Source organism: Hipposideros armiger, unplaced genomic scaffold (genome assembly GCF_001890085.2).
Source record: "Hipposideros armiger isolate ML-2016 unplaced genomic scaffold, ASM189008v1 scaffold_116, whole genome shotgun sequence".
Classification (NCBI taxonomy): domain Eukaryota; kingdom Metazoa; phylum Chordata; class Mammalia; order Chiroptera; family Hipposideridae; genus Hipposideros; species Hipposideros armiger.
Genome location: NW_017731466.1, coordinates 2733204 through 2751941, shown reverse-complemented (window position 1 = coordinate 2751941; position 18738 = coordinate 2733204). Strand labels below are relative to the sequence as shown.

Below are 18738 nucleotides of genomic sequence, written 5' to 3'. Positions count from 1 at the left end.
CCTCATATGTGGGATCCGAACCGGGGCCCTCTGGCATCCCAAGCCAGTTCTTAACCATCGCGCCACTCGGCCGACCCTGTCCTTTATTTTTGACTGGTTCTTTTTCATGGTTTCCATCTCCATTTTTATATTTTCTATCTCTTTGTTGAAGTTCTCCCTGAGATCATTGAGCATTCTTATAACCAGTGTTTGGAACTCTGTGTCTGATAGACTGCTTATCTCTGTTTCGCTTAATTCTTTTTCTGGAGCTTTGTTCTGTTCTTTTATTCGGGACATGTTTCTTTGTCTCCCAATTTTGGCTGCCTCCCTGTGTTTCTTTCTATGTATTAGATAGCGCTGGTATGTTTTCCAGTCTTAGTAGAGTGGCCTTATGTAGTAGGTGTGCTGTGGGGTTCAGTAGCACAGTCTTTCTGGTCACTCCAGGTGTGTCCCTTGTGTGGGTTGTGTGTGCCTGCCTCAACAGTTGAGTCTTGATTGATAATTGCACATCAGTGGGAGGGACTGACCTTTGGGCTCACTGGTTGTGAGGACTGGCCTTGACTACAGTGGAAGAGTTGTTGTGCAGGGGCTGACATTACTGAACAGGCTCTGCCTCAGCAGGACTCTGGCGCCTGCCCAATCCTCCCATGGGTGTGTCGTACTTGGAGGCAGCTGGGTGATGCTCCAGCTCGTTTTGAAGTTGGCCACTGGGGGGCACAAGCCCCAGGACCACCTTGGAGAGGACCTGCTGTAGGTCAAGTTCAGCCGCAGCCCATGCTCCACCCAGGGCCACCTGGCATGTGCCACAAAGAAATCTGCAGATGGCTGCTGCCTGTGCTGTGTGCTTGGAAGCGCCTTCAGAGGCCAAGCCGCGAACCAAGGCTGGCTGCTGCTAGTGCCAGCTTAGGGTTGCTCAGGACACACTCAAGCCAGATGCTGCTTCTCTGGGTTCTGAGAACCTTTGAGAGACCCTAGGCAAGTCTGCAGCTTGAGCCAAGGCTGGCGGTCTGCATGAAAAAGCCACTAAAAGCAACCTGGGTGTGCCCGAAAGTTGGGCAGGGCTGGGTCTCGAATCGCCAGGGCGTGGCGAACAAATGGTGGAAACTCAGATGTGGCGGCCACCTGCGTCTTCATGTGGGGAAGGGGGAGGGCTCAACAAAGAAACTATGGCCTCTGCCAGCCCCCCCCCCCAGGAAAAAGTTGCCTCTCCAGCCCCTGTTCCAAGCCGGACAACTCAGTTCCCCAACTCAATTCCCAAAATATGCCCCTGCTGCCTCTCCAGCCTCTGTCCCAGCACTGGAACCCTGGGCTGGGGGGGGGGTGCTGGGAGCTCTCGCTTCTCTGGGGGTGGGGGGGGATCCCCCCAGCCAAAATATCCCTCCCTGTCTTTAATGGTCACACATGGGTGTGGGACCAGCTGCTTCCGCATCTCTGCCCCTCCTACCAGTCTGGAGGTGGCTGCTTCTGCTCTGTCTTAGTTGAAAGACTTCATTCAGCTCAGGTTGATTTTAGGTGATCCTCAATAATTGTTGTTTTGTAGAATAGTTGTAGTTTTGATGTGGTTGTGAGAGAAGGTAAGCACACCGTTTACCTACTGCGCCGTTTTGGTTGTCTCCTCCCAAAGATTGTACCTTTTGACCCCTTCATCTATTTCACCCACTCCCCACCCTCCTCTGGCAACCACCAACCTCTTTTCTAGTTTGTTTTTTTCTAATCCCACTTATAAGTAAGATCATACGCTATTTGTTTTTCTCAGACTTATTTCATTTAGCACAACGCCCTCAAGGTCCATCATGTCACAAATCATTTCATTGTGTTTTATGGCTGAGTATTCTGTTGTGTATATATACAACATCTTCTTTATCCATTCATTTATTGATAGACATTTAGGTTGTTTCCATATCTTGGCTATTGTAGGTAATGCTGCAGTGAACATAGGAGTGTATATATTTTTTCAAATTGGTGTTTTCATTTTCTTCAGATAAATACCCAGAAGTGAAATTTCTTGATCATATGGTAGTTCAACTTTTAATTTTTTAAGGAACCTTCATACTTATTTCTTTAGTGGCTGCACTAATTTACATTCCCACCAGCAGTGCACAAGGGTTCCCCGTTCTCCACATCTTTACCAACAACTTGTTATTTCTTGTCATTTTGATAATAGTCATTCTAACAGATGTGAGGTATTATCTCATTGTGGTTTTGATTTGTATTTCCCTGATGATGAGTGATGTTGAGCATCTTTTCATGTACCTGTTGACCATCTGTATACTTCTTTCTGCCCATTTTTTAATCAGATTGGGGTTTTTTTTTTTGCTGTTGAGTTGTATGAGTTCTTTGTATATTTTGGACATTAACTCCTTATCAGATATATGATTTACAAATATTTTCTTTAACAGGTTGCCTTTTAAATTTTTTTTATAATTTCCTTTGCTGTGCAAAAGCTTTTTAATTTAATGTAGTCCCACTTGTTTATTTTTGCTTTTGTTTCATTTGCTTTTGGAGTCAGATCTAAAATAGCGTCACTAAGACCTATGTCAAGGAGCTTACCATCTGTGTTTTTTTCTAGGAGTTCTGTGGCTTCAGGTTGTACATTTAAATCTTTAATCTGTTTTGAGTTAATTTTTCTGTATGATATAAGATTATAGTCTAGCTTCATTCTTTCACATGTGGCTGTCCAGTTTTCCCAACACCATTTATTGAAGAGATTGTCCTTTTCCTGTTGTGTGTTCTTGGCTCCTTTGTCATAAATTAGTTGATCATATATGTGAGGGTTTATATCTGGGCTCTCTATTCTGTTCCATTGATCTATGTATCTGTTTTTATGCCAATACCATACTGTTTTGATTACTATCGCTTGGTAATATAGTTTGAAATCAGGGAGTATGATGCCTCCAGCTCTGTCCTTCTTTCTCAAGATTGCTTTGGCTATTTGGGGTCTTTTGAGATTTCATACAAATTTTAGGAAAACGTTCATACAAACATGAAAATTGGTTGTTCTATTTTTGTGAAAAATGCCATTGGGATTACATTAAATCTGTAGATTGCTTTTGGTAGTATGAACATTTTAACAATATTAATTCTTCCAGTCCATGAGCACGGAGTATCTTTCCATTTATCTGTGTCCCTTTCAGTTTCTTTCATCATGTCTTATAATTTTTAGTGCACAGATCTTTCACCTCCTTGGTTAAATTTATTCCTAGGTATTTTATACTTTTTGGTGCAACTTATTACTAGAGTTAAAACTATTTCCTCTTACTATAGGAAAATGTAAATCTAAGAAAATACCTTGAATCTAGTTTTGGTTATAGTATAATTTTAATGTATTTTATTTTTGGTCTATAAATTTTGTTTTGGTTTATATATTTAGGTGTTGTGATGTTGGGTGCATAAATATTTATAATTATTGTATCCTCTGGATGAATTGACCCCTTTATCATTATAAAATGCATTTCTTTGTCTCTTGTTACCCTTTTTGACATAAAGTCTATTTTGTCTGATGTAAGTGTAGCTATAAACCTGCTCTGTGTTGGTTTCCATTTACATGGCATGTCTTTATCTGTCCCTTCACTTTCAGCCTTTGTGTGTCCTTAAAGCTGAGGCAATTCTGTTGTAGGCAGCATGTAGTAGGATCTTGTTTTTTCATCCATTCAGCCACTCTGTGTCTTTTGACAGGAGAATTTAGTCTATTTACATTTAAAGAAATTTATCGATAGGTAGGTCTTACTATTGCCATTTTAAAAATTGTTTCAGGTGTTTTATAGATCCTTTGTTCCTTTCTGTCTTGCTGTCTTCCTTTGTGATTTGATGATTTTCTGTAGTGATATGCTTTGACTTCTTCTTCTTTATCTTTTGTGTATCTACTATAGCTTTGTAGTTTCTATGAGGCTTACATAAAACATCTTATAGTTATAACATTGTATTTTAAGCTAATAACAGCTTAACTTGGATCACATACAAAAGCTCTTTGCCTTTACTCTCCCCAGGCGTAATCTCTGAGCCAGGGCTGTGCTCCTGAACGTGTGTATGTAAATTTAAATTCTGTTTATCAAATCGCACATTAAATACATGAAAGCATTTCTACTAAACTGAGTTTTTTGAAACCCTATACCAGATCTAACCAAATCAGAATGTAGCCTAGGCATGTGTGTTTTGAAATCTCTCCATGTGTTCCTGATGCACATCCCTGGTTAAGAAATTGGTGTCAGACAATCACTAAATATTAATCCTGAGGAGGATGTGCTTGTAAATTGTTTGCAAAGCAACATGTCCGTGCTTTCCCTAAATTGCCTTTTTAAATGTTCATTTTCCTTTATTTCTTTAAAGTAGGCTGTGTCCATAACTTTGACAAAGGATTATTCTATTTGTCTGGTTTTATGATGTCTGTATTACTTTTTTGTCTTGCAGGTGAAAATGAGTTCTTCAGCAAGAAGAAAAGGCAGGCCAGGCAAAGGAGGTGGTGGAAAAGGGTCTTCTTCTAGAGGAGGAAGAGGAGGCAGGAGTCACCCTAGCAAATCTCATGGGGGTGGCAGCGGTGGTGGTGGCAGTGGCAGCAATAGAAAGGCCTCAAGTAGAATTTGGGACGATGGCGATGACTTTTGTATCTTCAGTGAATCAAGGCTCCCAAGCAGGTATTATGCTCTTTGAATTTTCACATATGGAAACAGTATGAATTCCTCATCTGTTAGACAACAGATGTCTGAGAGGAAGGGGGGGGAAATAGCAAGTACCTCTGTCAATTGTTCCTCTTATTTTAAAACCTTGCTGTCCCCCTCCTTGTAACATTTTCTAAAGGCATGATGGCAAATAACAGCTTTTTCTTTTTGGAAGTACAAAATCTGAAGTTAACTTTAACTTCCACATGACACTGTGAATTGTTATTCTGTTATTGTAACCAATGTTATTAGGAAAGTAAATATTAGAAATGATGAAAGTGATGAAAATGTTAAGTATGTCTTAGGCATTGTAGCTTAAAGGTCCCAAAATGTGACCTAACTATACTCTTTCTAGTTGATGAATTAAGTGCTCTATTTTCCAACCAGATCGACACAATCTTCACTGGTGCTTCATGTGATGACCAGTGAAAGACATCGTATCCAAGCTTTTCCCATATTCAGCTTTTAAATAATGAATAAATTCTGATAATTCTAATGAATATTTAATGAAAGTAAAGATTTACTATTTTGTGTTATGCATATAAATATAACATTCTAATTATCTCTCAAACTGTACTGCAAGCTGTCTAATGGAATTTTTTTTTTTTTTTTTAGCTGAGCCATCCTGCCACCTGTTGGCAGCTCAGTGGCAGCTCAGCTCGGGCCGTGAATCAAACCGGGGCCCCTGTTGCTCAGAGCTCAAACCTTTGAGCGAGCTCTTAACCAACTGAGCCACTGGGCCGGCCTGGAATTTTTAAAGATAGAGAGATTTCTTTAAAGCTATATGTGTGTGCGCACATGCGCGCACGTGCGCGCACACACACACACAGACACACACTCACTCTCTCTTGTGGGAATAACTTTCAACTAAATATAAAGGGAATATAAATGAGTGCTGGAGTTTAACTGCATCATACATGCTTTTAATTTAAATAAAGTCAAGTATATGCGTTCAGGAAAAAAAGAAAAAGAAATGGCATTTACGTAGTTTAAACTTGCCACTAAGTGAATCTGGGCCCCATAGTGAGCAAGATATGGAGGAAAGAATCTGCTATTCCCTCAGTCAGTCTCAGTTTCCCAGCGCTTCTTGTAGCTGAAGCCTCTTGATGCACTGAGTATGTGATTTTAGAGTTTAAACGTATGTCTTTCACACGTAGTGCCTAACATAGCCACATATTTCATTTGGTATTCAACAAGAGAATCTACTTTCTTTTTCCATTCTAGAACAAAAATGGTCATTTGGGACATATTGAGAGATAATATATCAGTCTCAAACTTGACACTGTTTTAAGGCATCTTCCAGCGTAATTTTAAGCTATGTTTTCACCTTAGCTGCTGACTTAACTGAATTTCTGAGTTAAATGCGGCTCCATTCTTTTTTAAAATATAGACATAGTTTCTTACAATCTTAGATGTTCATTCATGCAGCGAATATTGACTGAGTGCCCACTATGCACTGGGTACTATTTGAGGTACTAGAATTAAAGCAATTAATAAAATATTGTCCTTGTCTTCATAGAAGGAGGTTTGAGGTATGAAGTCCATAAACAGATATTATAAAATATGAGGTGGTAAGTGCTATGAAGAAAAATAAAGGAGGGTAAAAGAGATAGAAAATACCAAACTAGATTGGTGGTATTTTTAAGTAGTTGCTATTTTATGTACAGTGATCAGAGAAGGCTTCTCTGATAATGTGTCCTTTCAACAGGGACAAGAAGGAAATGCAGGAGTGAGCTGTGAAGCTACTGAGGGAAGAACATTCCCTCAGAGGGAACAGCAAGTACAAAGTCCGTAAGCCAGGAGTATGCTTAGAAGGTTTGGGAAATGGCAAGGAAGCCACGTGGCTAGAGTGGATGGGTAAGAAGGAGAGTGATAGGCAGTTAGATCTGAGAGGCTACACTTTGTAGGACCTTAAAAGCCATTATAAGGACTTTGGCTTTTGCTTTGAGTAAGATGGAAGCCATTGCAGGGTTTAAGGTAAGGATGTGTGACAGCAATCATTCTGGTCAGAGTTACTGCTATTCAATATATGCCTTTATGTGAATTAGAAAATGGTCACTCCTTTCTTTGGGCAGTTATATCCCAGGATGCATGACTTGGCGAGCAGAGCATGGACTGGATTTTAGTTCTTGCTGTCCCCTCTCTCTCACCCTCTTCCCACCCCTGCCAATAGCCAGTGTACAGCCTGTGCAGCCACAGCCCTGACTTAGTGTGCTGTGTGGAGAACAGACTACAGGCGGACATGGAAGGAAGGCCAGTTAGGAGGTGCTCTCCAAGTGGAGATGTCATAGACAGTTTAATGTATGTCTGGAGTACAGGAAAACGTTCTAGGCTAGTCCTCTGAATAAATGCTGTTTAAAGCTATGGCACTGCATGCAATAGACTGTAGATAGAGAAGAGGTCTGAACTTTGGACTGTGGAACTCTAGGCTTTAGCGCTGAGAGAAATTAGGATAATCAAACAAAGGGAATTGAGAAGAAGTTGCCAATGAAATAGGAGGAAAACTAAGAGCATGGTTTCTGGAAGTCAAGAAATAAAGGTGTTTTAAAGGGTTTTATCCAATCAGATTGGATTGGATACTTAAAGGGGCTACTCATTTGTTAAAAAAAAAAATGCTTCTGATAGGTCAAGAAAAATGTGCACTGACAGCTGTCCCCTGGATTTTGCACTATGGATAGCATGGATAACGCTTGACAAGAGCTATTTGGTATAATCGGCAGGAAGGAAACCCTGATTGGAGTGTGTTTCAGAGAGGAGGAAAGAAAGTGGAGACAAAGACAAAGTTAGGAATATGATAGATTTGGGGTAACATTTCTTTTCATAAGTCGTAACCAAGTAGTTAAAAACCACAATTGATCCTGTTTTCTCCTTTGCTACCCAGTTTTGCAAGTGTAAATATGTGGTTCTCTTCAAAGTCTCAATAATGTGTTGGATTTTAAATACAGACGTTTCTTTCATTTCCCTAGATTTGTGAAAATTTATAATGAAACATGCCAAACAAAAAAGAAAGAAAAAAGAAAAATGTAGTGAATAGTTAAACCTTAGAATTTATTATTGTTTTAAATATTAAAAAGAGCTCTTTAAAAATCTAAATTCCAACAATGAAAGACTAGTGAAGTAAATTCCAGTACATCTATATCTGTATGTAACCATTTAAAATTATGTTGTAGGAGAATAGTTAATTTTAGGGAAATGCCAGTTTTATTTTGATACAGAAATAAAGCAAATTATAAGAGGTTATATATGCATACATTTTTTTTAATGTATATGAAAAAGATGATGTGAATTAGGGTGACTTCTGTGTTCTTTTTTGTTCTTTATTTTTCTACAGTGAACATGTATATATTTCTTTGTAAGCCAGGAAATAAAGATAATTTAGGTAAATATTTCAAAAATAGGGCTGAGTATTAACTTTTAAGTACTAACAAGTAAGATGGGACTCTTGATTGTTTTCAGATTGGGTACCTAAAATGGAATAAAATAGACGCTCTTTGTATGTATCATATTTTCTTTGAAAGTCCTCTAGTGCAGAGGGAGTCATGATAGCTTTGCTTTTCCCAGTGTTCTTGAGTTAGTGAAGCCAGTTTTAATAATTAAGAATCTGGTCCGTTCTTTACGAGCAGTTCCAATATAATAAAGTCTGGTAAGTACTATGGAAAACAGAGAACCTCCTCACATTCATTGTCAGCTTTTGTAAGATACTTGACAACCCAGTTCATGTTGTATATATTCGGGGACTCTGGGGAGAGGATAAAAATTCTGATTAGAGGTAATTGTGGAATTCTTGTGTCCTTTGCAGACCTAGCAGCAATAACATCAGAAAAGGAGATGCACGCCCCAAATGGAAGCCCGAAGCTAAAGTGCCTCTCCAGACTCTACATATGACTTCTGAGAATCAAGAGAAAGTGAAAGCTCTTCTCCGAGACCTGCAAGAACAAGATGCAGATGCTGGATCTGAGTAAATCCCTTTACTTGAGTAAACTATTATATTAAGGAAGATGTATTAGCATCTTCACATACAGTGATGGTCCTGTGTGTCTTTGGAATTCTATGTCAATACTGATCCTGTTGTGGCTATATAATTAGAGCCAAGAGAAATACAAGAATAATTATTCAGCAGCAGTCTTAGAATGAGTTTGTTTTGCCATACCCGTGAGCAGTAGTACAGATTTCCTTTTCATCTTTATCTTTTTTCTAGGATGGTGCTAATATGGATTTAGTAGTTGCTTAATTGACAACCTTCCAAATGAGACCTTATAGTGAATGAGTTGAGAAGTATTGTCTAGGAGCAAATATTGAGTTGATCAGATGAAGTCTTAAGATTACACTACTCATGACCATCTGCCTAAGAGAATCAACTTTTACTCTTTTGGTTATTTTGCTTTGTGATTTCAGTTGGAGAGGTTAATTATTTCCATTTGCCAGAATTAATGAAGGGTCAGTCAGCAGCTCAATTTCCATCCTATCTGCATGTCTCTTATCTGTCTTAGGTTTAAGAAAGGTGGTTATGCAGCAAAGCAGAAAATTAGGGATGGTTTTCATGAATGAGAAGAGAGAGTGAAGATAGCCGAGACTTCTGTGGTTAAGAACACAGGCTCTGAGGTCAAACTGCCTTAGTTAAAATCTCTAGTTGCTCTTTACACATAACCTTTGGCAGTTACTAATCCTCTCTAAGTTTTAGTTGATCATCTGAAAAATGGAGATCCCAGTAGTATCTGATTGGGTTATTGGAAAGATTTTTAAAAGAGACAGTACATATAAAACACTTTACATAGTACCTGGGATGCAAAAAGTGCCTGATAAATGTTCATTGCCAAGATACAAATTAGTACTTGTCGGTCAATAAAAGATTAAATCAGTGACTGAATAGTGGTCAGGATCCTGTGTCATTTGGCTCTTTGAATTAAATTCTTAGACTCTTACTAATTTTTTTTTGAAGTGAGTAGAAATGAATACTATATGCAAATGTTACCTTTTCCAGAAGAAGCATTTCTGGGGAGGAGGAAGATGACGAGCCTGAGTGTGATGATGCTCAGTACTGGTCAGCTGGACGAGAAGCTGCCCTTGTTCCTGACATGGATCCTTTGGAATATGCTGGCTCAGGCCCGGTGGAACCTTACAGTCCAGAATTTACAGTCTCAACATTTGCAGTGCAAAAACTCTCTAGGTGATTGCTTTCAACATCTTTGGGACTAGGGGAAATTTCAAGGAAACTGAAGGCATATGGTAAATCCAACTACCCCGCCTTTAGCACTTTCCTATTGTATGCGTTCCAGCAGTGCCTGATATAGCTAATATTCTCTCTTTCAGGATGGGGAATTAAGGAGGAATTAGTATATCAGGGATGCTTTTTCAAAATACAAACCCTGCTTATATATAAATTCATATAAATGTATTTAAATGAATTTTACTTCTGTGGTTTGCTATTACTCAATCTCTTTTGTCATGTTTCGCACTTGGCAGGTATGGTTTCAACACTGAACGCTGTCAAGCAGCCCTGAGGATTTGTGATGGAGATGTCGGGGCATCACTAGAACATCTGCTCACCCAGTGTTTTTCAGAGACATTTGGAGAGAGGATGAAGGTCTCTGAGGCAGTTGCCCGTATAAGCGTGGATGAGTCTGTGGAACAGCGACAGGAAGAGGCATTTGCTCTCAAGTCAATCTGCGGAGAAAAATTCATAGAAAGAATTCAGAACAGAGTCTGGACCATTGGATTAGAACTGGAGTATTTGACAAATAAATTCTGTAAAACCAAGCGGAAGGAAAGAACCAAAAATATCCAGGAGACTTCACTTGAAATCTGCAAATTTTACCTCAAAGGAAATTGTAAATTTGGATCAAAATGCAAATTCAAACATGAAGTGCCCCCAAATCAAATTGTTGGAAGAATAGAAAGAAGTGTAGATGATTCTCATCTTAATCCTAATGAAGATACATCTTTTTTATATGAACTTGAAATTCGATTTTCTAAAAACCACAAGTATCCCTATCAAGCTCCCCTTGTGGCATTTTATTCCACCAATGAGAATCTACCTCTGGCTTGTCGTTTACATATTTCTGAGTTCCTTTATGGCAAGGCCTTGACATTTGCAGAAACTTCAGAACCTGTTGTATATTCTTTGATAACCCTTTTAGAGGAAGAATCAGAAATAGTCAAGTTATTAACAAATACCCATCACAAGTATAGTGGCCCTCCAGTGAACCTTCTGCCAGTATCTTCTGGGACCAGAATAAATAATCCTGTCTGTCGTAAACCAGTGATTCCAAATAATTCTTTTGTTTCAAGTCAAATTCAAGAAGGTATGTAATGCATTGATCACATGGGGGCATCCAAAATGATGGACTAAAGAAATCTAAGGTCCTGAGGGCTGGTCTAGCATCTCCCATTGATCTTAGGCAAGTCATTCTCCTCAGTCCATGGGTCAAAATAATGAGAATCCCTTGACTTTAATTGTAAGGCCCAGTTATTATCACTGTGATTGGGTTCCCTGAATTGAAAGTTTGTAGTGATGTGTAGTAAGTTTACTCTAGCAGTTGAGGGTTGGAAGAAACTTTGAGCAAGCACCTTCCCAGAAAATCAGTTTCATTTCATTCATTGGTTTTACATGTTTATTTCTGATGCTTTTCATGGGATGACTTTCAAATGAGTTTTTAGAGATACTTCTCTTTCTGCGCCACTATCCAGACCCTCCTGCTTTTAGTACACTTGACCTCCAGAATTCATTAGAGTAGGGCTATCTTTATGAATCCCTAAATCTTCAAATAAAGAAATGTTTGTGCAGGCTTCTGGCTCTATCGAGATCCAGGTTTGCTGTACGATTGATTGTTACACCACAATTAAATCCCCTTTTCAGAGTTCATCAAATAATTCTTTCTTCTTTGTTGCTTTCCTTCAGAGAAATAAGTTTTTATTATTTCACAAGAGTTCCTAGACAAATGTCAGTAAGTAGAGAGCAATGAAACTACACTGAGATGTGGATGCTGGACAGATGTCTGGGTTCACTCATTTGCCACTTGACTTTCTCCCAAATGTCAGCTTCTAGTACTGGGAATCAAACGTATTCCTCAAGAAATGACAAATTGTGGGTTGTGGACTTTTTTAGAAATAGTTCTGTTAAGATATGATTTTCATAACCATAAAATTTACCCTTTTAAAGTATACAATTCAGAGTTGTGCAACCACAACCACTGTCTAATTCCAGAACATTTTCGTTACCCCAAAAAGAAACCCCTTACCTATTAGCAGTCACTCCTTATCTCTCCCTTCCCCTAACCCCTGATGGCCACAAATCTGTATTCTGTCTCTATGGATTTGCCTATTCTGGACATTTCATAGAAATGGATTCATGAAATATGTGGCTTTTTGTGATGGGCTTCTTTCTCTTAGCATAATGTTTTCAAGCTTCATTCATGTTGTAGCATGTAACAGTACTTCATTTCTTTTTATTGCTGAATAATATTCCATTATATGCACACGCCATATTTTGTTTATTGATTCACCATATGGTAGATACTTGGGTTGTTTTGTGTCATGGAATTTTAGGTACATTTGCAAATAGGTGAAACTTTCAGTTAATTCCTTGAATGTAAAGAGTCTACTGAATTAACAAGGTGTGCCATGATTTTCTCTTTGTTTTTAATTTGATTTAACAATAGACACTTACACTTGATTAAAATTTGTTTGAAAATGCATTTTAAGTTCTTTAGCAGTAGAAGTAGTAATATTGAAGTGATTGAACCTGCTTTATTCAAGCTTTAACTTTTTCTCCATTTTATGATTGTTGTTGTTACTTTGTTAGATAGTAACTCTTCCCCTTTGCTAAAGAAAGGGTTCCATATCGAAAATGTTTCCTTTTATCCCCTTCAAGTTGAAAAAGAATCAGAACCTGAGGAGACAGATGAGGATGAAGGTCCTGCACCAGTTGTAGTGGAGAATGAAAGCTACGTGAACCTTAAGAAAAAGATTTCCAAAAGATATGACTGGCAGGCAAAATCAGTACATGCTGAAAATGCTAAAATCTGCAAGCAGTTCCGAATGAAACAGGTAGGGTATTCTGAGAGAATGGCCCGCAATGCCTCCCTGGTGTATGAATAAAGGGGTTAGGAATTGGGAAGCTTTGGCTGCCCTCCCTAGTATACATTTGGTTCTCTTCTACTTAGTGGTCAGAATGTCTGCATGCCACAGCAAACTTGGGCGCATGTTCTAGATAGTTTTGGAAAATCCAATGGCTGGTGAAAATGAAACACACATATATATATCAAAATATTCTTAGAATCATGTGGCTTTGGTACTATGATAGACAATCTGATAAGTGAAAGGAGAGTTAATACTGTGATTTGCTTTAGAGAAATCAGTGAGAAAAGGAGAAGGGTAAAGAGGGCTCTTAACCATTTCACAGGCTCACAGGATAGAAAACTTGCCCAAGGTCATATAGCGAGCAAGTGGCACCACAGAAGTTCAAGCTGATTCTCTGTTTCCAAAGCCTGTGTTGTTTGCACCCAACTCACATGAACATTATTTTAAAAAGAACCCCTAAGTGAGCTGTTAGGGCAGAGCTGGATGTGGACAAAGGCAAGTTGCTTAACCAGTTTGGGGACTGGAATAGAGATGCTGTCTCAAGGCCCCTCCAGTTCTAAAGTTCTATGGTCCTGATTTTTGACACAGTATAAAACTATCACATATAGGGTGCAGTACCCTTAGGATGTCAAAATGAATAGAAAAATCATACCATAAATAATAAGATGGTAGAAACAAAAAAAATTGCATGTTTAGTTTGGTCAGTGTGCTTAGAGGTAATAAATTGATATGATAAAACTATGCAGAAAATTATGTGTTGTATAAGTTTCTTACATTAGTCAAAAATACATCCATGGTTTTGATGTGTAGTACAATGTTCATAGCATTGGCCATTAGATATCAGGCTGAGTTACATAAAGGTGATGATTGCCCAAAAAGAATTCTTTAATGAGTGCTGTTACTATTGCCGATTTTGGTAAAAATCTGATATTGTGTAGAGCTATGCTGTCCACTATGGTAGCCCCTAGGCATGTGCAGCTATTTAAATTTAAATTAATGAAAATGAAATACAGTTTTAAAAATCAGTTCCTCAGTAGCACTGTCCACAACAAAGTGTTCAGGAGCCACATGTAGCCAGAGGTTGCTGTACTGGACAACGCAAATATGGAACATGTCCATCGACACAAGAAGTTCTGTTGGACAATGCTGGTATAAAGACTCCTGCTGGGAAGAGCTGAATAGGTGCCAAGCAAGAGGGATTTATTTCTCTTATAAGATCTTTCTGTTTATTTTGATATAAGAAAACCACACAGATTCCACAGCTTATTCTGGCTGATTCTCCAAGAAGCCTTGTAATTAAAGTCATTGGCATCTAACCCCAACAAATCTGTAGTTTCTGTCTCTAAACAAATGCTAGAGAAGAAGCAGAAAGGGTGGGTCTAGCTATGGGGTTCCACATTCAGAGCTTTGTGAGAGGTGATTCAAAGTAACCCAACTGATGCCTTATCTTTTATTTATTAGGCTTCCAGACAATTCCAGTCAATTTTGCAAGAAAGACAATCACTCCCTGCTTGGGAAGAAAGAGAAACCATTCTTACATTGTTGAGCAAACACCAAGTACTTGTTATAAGTGGTATGACTGGGTAAGAATGCAGTTTATTCATAATGCAGCTTTCATCTATAAATATGGCATGTACCCTGGTTATCACTGCCAGTTCTACTTTTAAGGGTTTTTTTTTGTTTTTTTTCTTTGTTTTGTTTTTTTGCTGAGCCATCCTGCCACCTGTTAGCAGCTCAGATTGGGCCCGGAATCGAACCGGCAACCCTGTTGCTCAGAGCTCGCACTCTTGAGTGAGCTCGTAACCAACTGAGCCACTCGGCTGGCCCAAGTTCTACTTTTAAAAAGCCAGTAGCTGGTGTTATTTGTGTTTTTTCCTGTCAAATATTAAATAATATTTCACAGGAGCTAACACTGCAGCATCCATAGCCAATAGAGCCAAATTGCAAAAAACGAAAATAAAACTTGGATATACATGTAGGAATTTATAGATATTGTACACTTCTGCCTTGAGGTAATTTTAAGGCAAAAGATTTAGCTGAAGGCTTTAACAAGGCCCATTTTAAAATGTAAAGGATAGGTCCAGAGCATTCAGCTTGAAAACTTTTTTTCTTTTACATTTATTCTGATTTATTTAGCATTTTTATTTGTTCTGGTTTTTTTTTAAAGATTTTATTGGGGAATTGGGGAAGGGTAACAGCCAAGTTGTTGTCCTTCAGTCTTAGTTGTGGAGGGCGCAGCTAGCTCAGCTCCAAGTCCAGTTGCCATCCGGCCACCCATCGGCAGCCCTTGACCGCTCAGCTCAAGGTGCCGTGTTCAATCTTAGTTGCAGGTGGGCATAGCCCACCATTCTATGTGGGAGTCAAACTGGAAACCTTGTTGTTAGGAACAAATGCTCTCACCAGCTGAGCCATCCTGCCACCTGTTGGCAGCTCAGTGGCAGTTCAGCACAGGCACACCTCACTGGCCCATGTGGGAATCAAATCTGGCAACAGGGAATCCGGCGACCCTGTTGCCAGAGCTTGCACTCATAACCAACTGAGCCACTCGGCCAGTCCTATTTGTTCTTTTAAGAACAACTTAGGGCACATTATTTTTTCTGTTTCTCACTCTCCACATGTTATCCAAACCTATTTAGCAGGGACAAGTTCCAGGCATAGTTTAGTTATCTATTCAAGGGTTTTCAACTTAATAATTACATTTATGCCCAAACTCACTGAAATAGTAGTAACTTTGTATCTTGCAGTTTCTTATCTTTTTTATTTCAGTCCACTTATAGCCAAATCAATATACATCAAAGGGAAAAATATAAAGTATTTTAACATTCATCAGAGAATATCCCTATTTCTTTAGGATTCATATGTAGAGTTCACATTCCTAGAGGCATTTACAGACCTTAATCTAATGTCTATTCAATAGTCCCAATTTTACAAATGATACTTAACTATTATTTGGTTACCCTGTTAATCTGAGTACAAATTCCTAGGAGTTATCAGCTGTAGGTAATAAGTCAGTTGGTTTAGAAGATATTGGGTTGTTGGAAAAGTCATGATGCATTTTTGCAACGAAAAACAGAAAAAATACGTCATGACTTTTCCGATAACCCAATAGATGAAGTGGAACAACTTTTATTCTAATTAGCTTTCTCACTTTCCTCATTGCTTGCATATGATTGCTTTTTTAGTTAACTAACACTTGAAAACTCTCATTTTAAGACTTCTTTGTTTTAACATACAGTTGTGGGAAAACCACACAGATTCCACAGTTTATTCTGGATGAGTCTCTGAATGGACCACCAGAGAAGGTGGCTAACATCGTCTGTACCCAACCCCGACGAATCTCTGCAATCGCTGTTGCTGAACGTGTTGCTAACGAGAGAGCAGAAAGAGTGGGTCTGACTGTGGGATACCAAATCCGGCTAGAGAGTGTCAAGGTTTGTATGCTCTGCTTATTTCCTGATAATAGAAGTTTACAAGTTTCAAGTGTAAAGAGTCCTTGGTGTCTGGAGATTCGTGGGCAATTTGGGATATACTCCAGTAGGGCTGAAATTCTTGAGAAATATTTTGGTACAAGAGCTCTTATTTGGGTACACTTAATTTCCTCTATCAAGACCTTTTATTCTTTATGGCAGAAGTGACCTAGTAAATGTTTTGCTCTAAAACCTGGGACTTAATCCATTTAACTGAATAGGGAATGAACAAATTCAAAATTGATTTTATCACTCACTGTTGTTTTTATGTTTTATAATAATTTTTAAATTATTTTTTTCAGTTGCATTTGACATTCAGTGTTATTTTATATTAGTTTCAGGTGTACAGCATAGTGGTTAGATACTTAAATAATTTATGCGGTGATCCCCCCACTTAGTCTTATATCTACCTGGCACCATACATAGTTATTACAGTATTATTGATTATATTGTACTTTATATCCCATGATTATTTTGTAACTACCAATTTGTATTTCTTAATCCCTTCACCTTTTTCACCCATTTCCCCAACGCCTCCTCCCCCCCACCCCACAACCATCAGTTTGTTCTCTGTATCTATGAGTCTGTTTCTGTTTTGTTTATTCATTTATTTTGTTTTTAGATTGCACGTATAAATGAGATCATACGGTATTTGTCTTTCTCAGTCTATTTCACTTAGCATAATACCCTCTAGGTTTATCCATGTTGTCACGTATAATAATTTTTTAATGCTTTTTATGAATCTTAAAATTTTAATGTGAAGTAGAAAAGCTTTTATTGTTATTGCCAACAAGAAACTGCATTTAGTATGGTTTCATATTAAATGGAACTGCTGATTTTTTCAATATTCTTTATCCCTATCCACTCAAAATGGCTTTGCCAGGAAAGTGTTTCCTTTCTTCAAACATTTCATGAATGCTTTCCGTGCCCTTTTACATGTTAGTCCTCAGCCACCAGACTGTTGTACTGCACCACAGGAGTGCTGCTGAGAAGGCTAGAAGGAGATACAGCTCTACATGGAGTCACCCATATCATTGTGGATGAAGTTCATGAGAGGACAGAAGAAAGGTAAAACAAAGATTTTCCAAATGAATATCCACACACATAAAATAAAGCATGGCTGAAAGAATTTCTCTGCTTACATTTCAGTTCCTTAGAGCTAGTAAGAGTAACTTGCCAAGAGAAGGCCTAAGTTAGAGAAGAGGAACTGCGTTCCTGGTCTCCAGGGTCTATAATACTAAAAATGCAAGGAGAGCACAAACCTATCACCAGAAGAGTCATCCTGTTAAACGGACATCATCTAATAAGAGATCCTGAACACCCTCCTGGGCGTGATTCTGAACTGGGCACTGCACTTAGCAGGAATAACAGATGTAATGCATGTTATAGCTGATGGATTGGTCACTATGGGCTTCCCTCTTTGTTCATTGGGTCAGTCATTCAGTCCTGACATTCATTCATATATTTATTGGACCTGTATTAAGTGCCAAATGATGTACTAGTTGCTGGGAATACTGTAGTGCACAAGTATATATGGTTCTCCTTTGTCTCTTATGGTCTGGTTGGGAAAAAAATAATAATGAACAAGTAAACAAAATTTTTTCTTTTTTGTAAATAAAAAATTTTTGTAAAAAAATTTGTAAATAATTACAAATTTTTGGAATGATTAGTATGAAGGAATAAACAAGTGCTGTGTTTCGGATAACAGACCCAGAAGATAGAGATCATTTCTCTGAAGAGATGATATTTACATTAAAAATGACATTTACATTAAAGCCTAAAGTAAAGTTGCCTATGTGACAAATGGGGGCAAGGCCAGCATTGACACAGACCACAGTGGGAAGGGGCTTTGTGAGTCCAGAAACTGGAGGAAGGCCAGTACAGCTGGTGTGCAGTAAATGACAGGAAAGGTGTGAGGTGGGAAACCAGGAGCCAGGTGTTCCAGGGCCTTATACACCATGGATAATAAAGCATTTGGATTTTATGTAGATAGAATTAGAAGGCATGAAAGGGTGGAGGTATAAAATCAAAATTCTTACTATTTTAAAAGGAAGGGCCAGGTACATAGATGGCATTAATCATCGTTTGTCATGTGTCATGCTCTAGAGCAGAAAAAAAACTAGCGTGAAAAAGAGAGATGATCCTGTGAAAATTATGAGGCTTTCTTAAAAAGGACTATGCAGTTATAAATATCTTCAGAAGAAGCAAGTCTAAGTAAACTTGGTGGACTGACACAGAAACAGAAAAAAGCTAATAGCAAAACTCAAAAAAAGAAACAACAAACCTGAAAAGAGGCCCCAGTGATTGCTGATAAAAAGTTTTTAAGAACTGAAAAGGGGGCTGGCCGAGTGGCGCAATGGTTAAGAACTCGCTTGGGAAGCCAGAGGGCCCCGGTTCGGATCCCACATATGAGGGCCAGTGACACTGCCCTCTACAGCTGAGATGCTGAACGAAAGCTCAACCTGGAGCTGGGCTGCCATGAGTCGCCGGCGACAGCGTAGGCTGCAGTCCCTGTGGCAGTGGGTTGCCATGGGCTACCGTATGTAGCCAGCAGCCAG

General features: G+C 38.7%; 1 protein-coding gene across 3 annotated transcripts in view; it reads left to right on the top strand.

The window, feature by feature from the left end:
* DHX57 (DExH-box helicase 57) overlaps positions 1-18738 on the top strand; it is a 59572-nt gene that overhangs the window by 7356 nt on the left and 33478 nt on the right. For all 3 annotated transcript variants that reach the window (XM_019647828.1, XM_019647829.1, XM_019647830.1), the window contains exons 2-9: positions 4387-4610; positions 8434-8592; positions 9616-9801; positions 10098-10936; positions 12505-12680; positions 14175-14296; positions 15949-16144; positions 17124-17248. In XM_019647828.1, the coding sequence (XP_019503373.1) occupies positions 4393-4610; positions 8434-8592; positions 9616-9801; positions 10098-10936; positions 12505-12680; positions 14175-14296; positions 15949-16144; positions 17124-17248 (2021 nt within the window). In that variant the 5' untranslated portion in view covers positions 4387-4392. The remainder of the gene's footprint in view (positions 1-4386; positions 4611-8433; positions 8593-9615; positions 9802-10097; positions 10937-12504; positions 12681-14174; positions 14297-15948; positions 16145-17123; positions 17249-18738) is intronic.